The following is a 10631-nucleotide window of genomic DNA, read 5'->3' as shown; positions in this document are numbered from 1 at the left end:
CTCCATTTTTGATAGAATGGTAGAAGATGGTATAATACCTGATGAAGTTACATTTACTGTTGTATTACATGCCTGCCAATATAAAGGCCAGTTGGAGAAGAGTCACACTTATTTTGATATTATGTCTAGAGAATATGGTATCCTTCCATTGCGTGAGCACAGTGCAAGCCTTGTGAATATCCTTGGATGTCTGGGCCAATTGTATAAAGCTGTAGAAATAACTAACAAGATGCTACTGCCAAACGATATAAATGTATGGCACACACTATTAGATTCTTGTAGACGTTGGGGGAACTTGGAACTTGGTAAAATGGCCTTCAAACATGTAATGTCCTTGGATAGAAATGATGTAATAGCATATAACTTGATGTCTCATTTATATGCGAGTATAGACATAACTGATTGTAAGACATAGAGTTAAACATGCTTCGTGCTCTCATGCTACACTCTTGCAATACTATAAAGGATTTATAATATGCTCTAGGGATTTTATGATAAGCTGCAGGGATTTTTACAGCAAATATACTCTCAAATAAAACATACTCTTGCTTATACTTATGAACATCTTGCTTTTTGGGCTCACAACAAAAATTTTAATGCAAGAGGACTAAGTAATAAGTTGACAATCATCATGTGAAGAAGGTATATAGCAAACGTGTGTATTATCTTTTGATTTTGATGTTTTATAAGGTTCAGAAGCAAAAGGAATTTTGGTTTATTAACAATTTCACTTCGTGGAATAGGTTTGTTGTGAATATCATCCAATATGAGATGATGATTAGGTTTATGAGAGATACATTCACTAAGAAACTACAGCTGAACATTCACTAGCATGTGAGTGAAGTCTACACAACAAAGAATGATAATCACATACACACAATGTGCAAGGACCTGTCTCTCTCTAAATAGATTTTGTCTCACTGTACAGAGTAGACAAATAGCTGAACATAGCTGAACGAGCTCAATAAATGTTTTTACCAAAGGTGTCATCAAGAGGTAGGTTTAACTTGTTTCTCAGAGTATGTTGAGCAACTGATTAAAAGATAGAGATTGAACCATTTATTGTAGTGAGGTAATTCTTTAAGCAGAGTAGTTGAAGCTATTTTTTAATGTATTTGCATATGTTGTGTATAATTTAGCAAGATTATTGATGTATAGATGTGCTAAAAAGTATTACGAAAGACACTTTTTCAATCACCTTAGATATTACAATTTACAATCATTTGAATCACTTATCTTTAGTTTTTCATTTTTTGATTGAAATCCTTCTATATCTATGTTTCCATAATATTGTAAATCCATAATATTGTAATAAGTATCTCTGAATGCCCAGAATTCAATTAAATAACAGTTTAGTTAACTTTATTACAATTTACAATCATTTGAATCTCTTCTCTTTAGTTTTTCATTTTTTGATTGAAATCCTTCTATATCTATGTTTCCATAATATTGTAAATCCATAACATTGTAATAAGTATCTCTGAATGCCCAGAATTCAATTAAATAACAGTATAGTTAACTTTATTTTTTCAAAGGTCGAAAAGTTTTATATTGGATAATAAAAGATCAAGCCCTTTCACCAAAGCCTCATATATAAGTTTGGCGATTATTACACAAATCTTAGTAAGATAATAAATTTTTTTTAAATGTGGTGTTAAAGTTAAACATCTGCCTTTTTCACCAAATGAAACAATTAAGAGATTACTCACGATGACCAAGACCTTTTTAATTTTATTTTGATTCATTTGGATATTTTATTGAACAATGAAGATCGATGAATCACCAACAACTTGCTTTCTTCTTCTGTGTAAACAAAATCATCATTATTTAAAACTTCAGACTTAAATACAACAAATAATGGAAAAATTCTCAAATTTAAACGAAGAGATCAAGTACACTTGACAAATAAATAAATCTCAAATTTGAATGAGATATTTTGGTCTTAAGCACAAATGGCAAAGAAAACAACAGTTTTGCAACTTAATTACTCACCTGCCATCTCTTATCTTTGAATTCTTCGAGACAATCATACAAATCAGTTTGCTTTGCGAGCACCGTTCGTAATGTCTATTCCAAAAACAAATAAACACAACAAAAAATACATGTCAAATAAAGAAGAGAACTATAGGTGATATTGGAACCTTCCATTTTGCTTTTGTTTTTAATGGGGGAATTGATGTCTAGACCTATGAGTTATCAAGCAAAATAATCCAAATCACTGGGTCCTGGCAACCCCAGAAACCCTAAAAAACTCACCAAAATATTCAATATCATTTTGGATATATTTTACCAGATCAACCCTTTTTGTCAAAGAATACCCAGAATACACATCCACAGAAGTAAATTTGTCAACAAGACCGAGGGGTATTCTGGTAATTGTTTTAAAAAATGTGTTATCTGGTAAGTTTCAAAACTAAGGGGTGATGTGGTAAATATTCAAAAAGTTATGGGTTTGTGATGTTATTCTTCCTTTCATATTTCAATAGAAAAGCTTACCTTTCGTGTCTCAGCCAATTGTTCTTCAAGCGATCTAATCCTATGCAACGATTCATCGATAATTGCTTGTTTTGACGCACCATAGGGCTCACGCATTTTGTTGAAAAGATCGATCTGTTCCTCTAAGAATTCCAATCGTTTACTGAAATTCAAGGACTCTGATGCATAGAGTCCATACTGAGACTCTGGTATCTTCTTCTTATCATAAACTGGTTTGAGGTCAGAGCCGCATCCCACTAAAGTTTTAATAGCTTTAAGGTTAAAAACAATTTCTGATTCATTTAAACATGTTTCTAATATAATTTAGGTGGTTTATTCTCTTTGAAGTTATAGCTAGATATAACTTTGGATTTGCATGCCTATTTATTTAAAGAATTGCTATTAAAAAATCAAAATAAATTGCAAGTGAAATTGTCTTTTTGTTAAATTAGGAGTACCAAAAAAGAGAATCTTTCTCTATTTAAATCCATTTTTTCTCTTTTTATATATTTAATGGCATGGAGCCATGTGTGATCTATAATTGAAAACACTTAGCAAGTTTCTTTTCATAATGGTACCAAATGTTAAGGGTGGAACATGGCTCTTACATTCTCTTCTCTTGTTCCCTACAATTCCACGGAAGACGTAGTCCACAACCGGCCCAATGCCAATGAAAAACGCCGTGATGATCGCTACCACCCAGCAGAGAAACTCCGTAATGTTCAGCATTATATCATTCATGTAGATTTCTGCAATAACAATAACATATATAATGCAAAAGGAGAGAGAACAGCAAACATATTTGTGCGATTTTGACATTCCGTATACTGCTTTTGAAAAACTAGTTTTAAAAACATTGGTGCATAATTTAAAGATAACCGAATTATTAGCATTGCCTTTTCAATGCACAATTCTATCATTTCAACCATTGGGTCATAGAAATAATCTCAATACTGATTTTGTTGAGATGTTTTTAGGTGCAGATTTGTCTGTATGACCACAGAATAAAATTATAATGGGATTTTATAATGCACGCAACATCAAACCCATTACTTGAGAGTTGCACCCACAACCTTAATGTTGTAAAACGCAAGTTTCTCAATTACACCATATTTTATACTTTTATATTCAGTTGAAATATGATAAACCTGTGAATCTATAAAAAAAATTATCAGGACATCTGAAGTCTCATATTATATGCTGTATAGAGGAAAGGCTTTCACGTTCTTTCTGCTTTACAATGTATTATCTTGTTTATTCTTGATTTATTACTCTTCTAAAGATTTAATTTAATAGTTCCAACTCTAGTCACTGTGAATTGCATGTTTTCTTGAAAGAGAAACGAAACTGAATATGATTATGCTCATCTATGGGCCCACAAGAGTACATAAGACCCTCATGACACACTGTCAACAAAATATTGGATGGATCATCCTTAGATAGGATTGCATTACCCTCCTTCAACTCTTCTCCTTTCATCAGTTTGGTTTACAGCACTTTATCGTGATTAGAGAGAAACTGGTCTCCTTCAGCCATATCACTTCTACATTTATTTATTTTATTGCAGTATATCCCTGAACTTAGATCAAGTATGCATATCTTCAGATTAGAATGCATTAATTGTTTATTCGACATCTTGGGTTTTAAAAGTTTATCTGTATACTCTCATGCATCAACTATCTCTAGGGTCCAGGAAGATCAAATAAACTAGCAATCAAGTCTGTGAGATAGTTATATCTCAGATGGTAAGGTTGTTCGGTGGACACCGAGGTCATATGTTCAACCCCTATATGTTGTAAATGGCATATCTAGTAAAGTAGTGAAAGGGTTAATAAAAACTTAGCTTACTACTAGAATATAGCCCTAATACAAGGAGATATATGTAGAGGGAGGGAGGGAGGGAGGAGACCTTGTATGGAGTTAGATTCCCTGATGACTTCTTTCCTTCCCCATTCCATATCTACTGGTTTATCAACCAAAGGAACAGATTCCATCCCTGATAAATTATCCAGCATCATCCTGTTGACACTCTCTCTCCCCTGAGACTGAGACATTCAAAGAATACAATATTGAAGCTGAACTTTTTGCAAACTTCATTTATAAAGCTTCTCCAACATATTCGAGCTCAAAAAACCTCAAAACAAGAAACTAGTTTTTCAGCAAAATGGCCTAAATACCTCTTCACGAACAGGTGATAAATTTGCATTATTTTCGCTGGTACTTCCCTCAGGTCGTAATATACCATCATCCAACTCTGATTCAGACTCGGTTGTAGATAAGCTATACTCTTTAGACTGAAGTAAATAGAGGTTTTGCAATTCAAATAGCCTTATACAGCTGCAAAAGAATGCATCGACGCGAAAGAAGGAAAAAATGGTAAAAAATTATTCAGTAACAATGGACCTTAGAACATTGTTTTTCACAAGCATGGTGAGCATTGGTAGCCGAGACTGTTACAATCTGCCTAGCATTCTTTACTTCACCATCTAATACCACCTGCAGTCAACACATGACAGTGTAGATCTATATGGCTAATAAAAATAGATACATATCTTGAAATAGAACTTGAAAATGCCTTTCGAGTATTTTAGTTTGGAAACATAAGATGTGTTCCAATTTCCAAACAACCAAAGTCAGTTTATGCATATGGCCATTCCCATAACTACACTATTGGGATTACTATCCACCCAACCATATATATAGATATATCCCATGAACTGTGGCCCATGGGAGAGGTGTTGACGCGCAACATACCACTCCCAGGTATGTCATCTAGCTCAAACCATTCATATGGAGGTGATATCAATATTAATAATCACGTGATGATAAAAATAAAAATAATGGATTGAAACAGCAGTAGCCAAAACCCTTTATACCATATTCATTCAGGATTGGATCATCCACATTTCAAAAGGCCATCTCCAGACAACTAAAGTGTGTTTACGCATGAATAATATTCAGCCATGTATGAGACCAATAATTTCTAAAGATTTTCGATAATTGGCGTACACAATTGTCACAGGAAATACAATCATTCACCTTACTTCTTTCAATAAATAAATAAAATGACTTATCTTACCTGCATAATAGCAGGATCTTGCCAAGGTCCTTTATCAGAATGCAAACATCCACCCTCATGGGCACATGTACATTTGCCTCCAAGGAATTCTGGCAACTGACTGTAACCATACTGATTTCTGTTAAAAACTTGGTTATGGAGACTTTGTGACTCACACATTTAACTATACTAGTTTACCTTGCATCAATTACTTCTAGAAGCTTGCTTTGGAACTTATTTCCCAGAACCTATATGTAAGGAAAACCATAATTCCAACTCCGTTGAAGATAAGGTAAATCAACTAGATATAAAAAAGCATTACAATTACACACAAAAAAAAGTAATAAAAAAAAACAATTAAACGAAAAAAATAGATATTACGCTTATTTTTGCTGTTGTTTTTGCATCAAGAAACCCTCTGATTGAATTCCAAAGAAGCCTAAATCCAGGTCCAGCATTGATTATGAACATCCTATGCAGAGTCTGTGCAAAATAGGAACATCAGATTCCACATTATGAGCTTAGTGATGAAATTAACCTGCCCCCTTGATTCAAAATACAGCTACATGCCTCTGGATAATTTTCATTATCAATTTTGTGGATCTCATGGAGGAGTTCTCTTGCAGTTTTGCTGAAATTTTTAATTCCCTGTGAAGAAAATCAAATATTAAACAATCATATCATAAAAAAGCAGAGAACTATTCCTATTCTACTAAAGCGATGAACTAATATTATCTCTTTATGTCAAGAAATGAAAAGGAGCACAATGGAACTTACCAAACCAGAAACGTCAAGAATTGTTGTAGTAGAACCAATGTGCTTTTTGGCTGCAACCGAGCAAGCTGGAAATTTCTTGTTCACAGACCTCTCAAATTCTTGGATATGATACTTTAAGTATCTCTCTAATGTCGTTACATTCATCAATTTGTTAGCGTCCACCTTTCCCAGTCTCTCTATATAAACTGGTCTCCCTTCCTTGTCCACTCCATGAGAACCATGGGGGTAATACTTCTTCACTTCATCGAGCTCCGAATATATAAAATCCTGTTTTGGGCAGTTAGTAGTTGCATGCAATTTCTCATGGCACAAGAACAAAGGATACAAAGGGCAATACAAGATGAATATTCAAAATCACATGCTAATGCAACATGAATGTCCCATTTGATGGCTAAACAAGCACTGTACCTTTTCAATTGTGTCAACACCAAACTCTTTCCTCCATTGCAACATAGAAGCCCACATCTCCTTACTTTTTTCGGTATCAAATTTACGAGCCTTCAAGAACCTGTGAAGTGATGTATTATAAACATGTTCAATGGATTCACTTCCTAGAGTTCAAAATCTTTCAGATTATTTCCATAACCTTATCTCAATGTTACAAAGAGAGCTTCAAACAATGTCCTGACAAATCGGCCATACAAAGAAACTTCATAAGTTTTCCTGATCAAGTCACCTCAGAAGAACATGGTAATCATCGTGCTTTGCTGGAAGAATATCCTCTGCGGCGAGCACCTGACGAAAATCATCAACAGCTTTTTGTTCTTGTGCATCTCTAATGTCTTTGATTTGCAGCAATGAGTCACTGCCATGATGCTTTCTTCGACGGCGTTTCAAAGAATCCCTTAGTCTCCGTGAATTAATCCTCGCCATTGCTTTGAGTGCTCCCATCTTGGTCTTACTTTTCCTTTCATCATCAGTGGTGTGTTGTTCCTCATCACTTTTCTCTTCCTTGTCATCATGTGCCATAGACACCTACATATGGCATAGGTTATTTACCATAAATACTCAATAACACTCCTTAAGAGATACAAACAAAAAACAAGTGAAAACAGAACAAAAACTATTCATGCTCCTAAAAACAGACAGACTTACAAAGCACTGATATTTAGATTGAAAAAAATCGAATCAATCCATCAACAAAAAGACCTATTTACACCCATTGTGCAAATATAATGCTCCTTAATGTGCAAAGGTAAAAGAATTGCCTTTAGATTGACAAAAGCTGAATCGATCCATTAACAAAGAGATCTATTTACCACAAGTAAGCAAATATAATGCTCCTTAATTTGCAAAGATTATACAGCAAAAAACATTCATGTGACAGTTGCACGATAAGACCTAGTGAAAACTCTCATCCTTCAATTGACCAAATGACAAGATCAATTCATCAAAAGAGAGATCCACCTTTATATGTGCTGCTTATAGCAATCAGACAATACAATGCATTGCACTTTCGGTAAATACAAAGAATAACCGTGAAGGAGAAAACGAAAGATCACTGTGCCGATATAAAATTCCATACACAAAGCACTTATCCTCAGGGTGACAGAAAAGTTGGTGCACAATTAGGGCAACATAATACTATTGATACTGGAGAAATGCAAAGGAAAGAATGAGAAACCATTGGGTGCCTGAAAATAAATGCCCAAATAACTATATAAAAAGTTCAAAGCACAACTTTTATCAATCCATCAATTGAGATAAGCCACCTTCATTTAGGCCTATGGCTATACATCATAATTAGGCAATAAAAAACAACAATCCCAAGAGATACAGAAGAAAGAAAAAACAAAAACACATTTATGTGGCTACAATTAAATGCCAAAAAAGTCATACCGAAATTCCTGATACTTAGATTGACAAAAATCAGCAAGCAAATCATCTTCATAAATGTTACTCACCACAGTTTGCAGTAGCAAGACATTAATACTTTAACATAAACAAAAGAAAAACAATGAAAAAACATTCATGTCCCTAAAATGAAACATTCAAAAACCATAGATATCAATCATCCTTAAATTGATCATTCACAATGAGATTGATTTTCATATGTGTTATTAACCATGATTAGGCAATATGAATACATTGATACTGAATACACGAATAGAAAAAAACGATTTAAAATACATTCATGAGCCTAAACGGGGATTCAACAAACATATCGAAATCACTCATCCTTAAATTGAACATCGATATAGAGGCTCATCGAACTGAAAAACAGAACCCTAAATTCTATCTCACCTGAAGGTTGTACGATTTGATTCGCAAGCAAGAAATATATATATTCTATCTCTGCGAATACTATGTCAATATATGTATTCTTTTCTTTCAATCACTCGATTAGATCTTTCTTCTCTTGTCTAATTTGTGCGCAAAAGACCTAAGTATAGCCAAAACAGAGATGGAATGGAGAAGAAGAAGACTCACGCGCTTTAAACAAGTTTTTCCAGCAGATGCTTCGGCGCGGATCAAGCCAAGAGAATGGCCACCGTTATCTATTCTTCTTCTTCTTCTTCTTCTTTATCTATTCTTCTTCTTCCTCCTCCTCTTTTTTATTTTGTTTCTTGTTTCAACCTGACAGGTGTTACTGCTGTGTTTCCGAATGTTAGGGTTAGGGTTAGGGTTAGAAAAATGAATGGGTTCAATTCTTCTTCTCGTCTGTCTTCTGTGTGTGTTCGCGCTATTTTTATTCATTGTAGAAACGTTATATTCATCTTCTGCATATTCGGTCTCCAATATCCAATTCAATGGTAACAACGACGAAAGTCATTAGTTATTATTATTATTTATGGCAGCACCTACATATCCCTTTTAACATAAATAAATAAAAGTCAATTATTTACACTCCTATCGGCTATGTATTTGTGTATGCATGCATGCATGGATCGATGGATCAATAGATAGAGATATCAATGAATGGATGCGTGGATGGATTGGTGGATCAATGGATCGATAGATGGATGTATCAATGAATGGATCCATGGATGCGTGGATGGATTGGTGGATCAATGGATGGGGGTCAATGGATCGATAGAAGGATGTATAATGCATGGATGCATGGATGGATTGATGGATCAATGGATCAATGGATCAATGGATGGGGTTGAATGGATTGATAGATGGATGTATCAATGAATGGATGCATGGATGGATAGATGGATCAATGGATGGGGATCAATGGATCGATAGATGGATAGATGGATAGATGGATGTTGGCTTGATTGAACATGGTGGCCCCCTAGTTGTTGTTGACTTCCTCTTCATGATCTTGAATACAACGTGATAACATTGTTTCACTCGTGACCAACTACTTGTACCAAAGCTATATATATAATCAAACGTCTTCTTCTTGTTTTTTGGGTGTGACATGAGCACATAAATATGCGGTTGTTCAATACTTCTCTAGGCTCAAAAAGCAACTTTACAACGTGGAAATAGTACGACCAAATTTGATATTTGTTGTTTGCAATGGATTTCACCGAGAATGCTCTAGGAATTGGATATTGTGGTTAGAAAGAAGGTAAACTCTTACAATACTTATTAGATGCCAACTTCATTGATTGTCGGAAAAAGCAATGGAACATTTGGAGTGCAAAGGAAAGAGGTTAATGCATGTAAACTTTGAAGTTTTAATTTTCCAAAACATTTCGCAAAAGGTGGAGCGACAAAATGCTTACTTTTTTAATTCACAAAAAAATAAAGATCACAGTGAACATAGTCTTTGATGATGCAAACCTATTGCTTTTCCTAGATGACAATTGAATACATGGCCTAGGTATGGATTCTGAAACATTTGGAGTGCAAAGGAAAGAGGTTAATGCATGTAAACTTTGAAGTTTTAATTTTCCAAATATTTTCACAAAAGGTGGAGCAACAAAATGCTTACTTTTTTAATTCACAACAAAATAAAGATCAATCATCATAGTGAACATAGTCTTCGATGATGCAAACCTATTGCTTTTCCTAGATGACAATTGAATACATGGCCTAGGTATGGATTCCATCATGCCTATTGGCATGTGATTCTACGATATATTTTGGACCATACCCCTATGCCTCAATCACTAAATTAGACATATTTTGACAATTTATTTATTATTCTGGTTAATAATTAATCACTACAAATTGGATTCACCAATAAAGTATTACCCAGACCATGGTTGGATATATTTTTCATGAATTGCTCATGCTATGAAAAAAATCTCGGGTTTGATGGAAATGTTGAGCCAATGAGTTGTTCCCTATTGAGTAACATTTGTTTCTTCACCAATGCAATGTCTACTTGGGATATTGCTTGTCAATGTGTTATTGCCATTAT

At 34.3% G+C, this 10631-nt stretch overlaps 1 protein-coding gene across 3 annotated transcripts; it reads right to left on the bottom strand.

Annotated features, from left to right (window-relative positions):
* Positions 1-1502: 1502 nt before the first annotated feature.
* LOC147847282 (phosphatidylinositol/phosphatidylcholine transfer protein SFH6-like) lies at positions 1503-8994 on the bottom strand. Of its 3 annotated transcripts, none has more exons than XM_087339359.1 (15): positions 8741-8994; positions 6987-7285; positions 6719-6818; positions 6311-6577; positions 6104-6181; positions 5915-6016; positions 5732-5781; positions 5555-5654; positions 4879-4971; positions 4653-4769; positions 4385-4520; positions 3084-3224; positions 2497-2732; positions 1993-2067; positions 1503-1803 (listed from the first exon to the last, which is right to left on the bottom strand). In XM_087339359.1, the coding sequence occupies exons 2-15, from the start codon at positions 7277-7279 to the stop codon at positions 1780-1782; spliced, it is 1812 nt and encodes a 603-aa protein (XP_087195485.1). In that variant the 5' UTR covers positions 7280-7285; positions 8741-8994; the 3' UTR covers positions 1503-1779. The 3 variants fall into 3 exon arrangements, with proteins under 3 accessions (XP_087195485.1, XP_087195486.1, XP_087195487.1); XM_087339360.1 differs by lacking the exon at positions 8741-8994 and adding an exon at positions 8555-8704; XM_087339361.1 differs by lacking the exons at positions 1503-1803; positions 1993-2067 and having other exon boundaries at positions 2639-2768.
* Between the last annotated feature and the right edge of the window lie 1637 nt (positions 8995-10631).

This window comes from Azolla caroliniana, unplaced genomic scaffold (genome assembly GCF_043228905.1).
Source record: "Azolla caroliniana isolate FFs.n. ecotype wild unplaced genomic scaffold, voAzoCaro1.0.p SCAF_1248, whole genome shotgun sequence".
NCBI classification, from domain to species: domain Eukaryota; kingdom Viridiplantae; phylum Streptophyta; class Polypodiopsida; order Salviniales; family Salviniaceae; genus Azolla; species Azolla caroliniana.
The sequence above is the reverse complement of the archived record's forward strand: the minus strand, read 5'-3'. Positions and strand labels throughout refer to the sequence as shown.

Excerpts from the sequence above, each read along its gene's own strand:
- LOC147847282 (XM_087339359.1), bottom strand. The coding sequence starts at position 7,279 with ATGGCACATGATGACAAGGAAGAGAAAAGTGATGAGGAACAACACACC. Across the intron at positions 6,017-6,103 it reads ATAATGAAAATTATCCAGAG|ACTCTGCATAGGATGTTCAT; the intron begins GCATGTAGCTGT and ends TATTTTGCACAG. Across the intron at positions 4,521-4,652 it reads TATCACCTGTTCGTGAAGAG|TCTCAGGGGAGAGAGAGTGT; the intron begins GTATTTAGGCCA and ends TGAATGTCTCAG.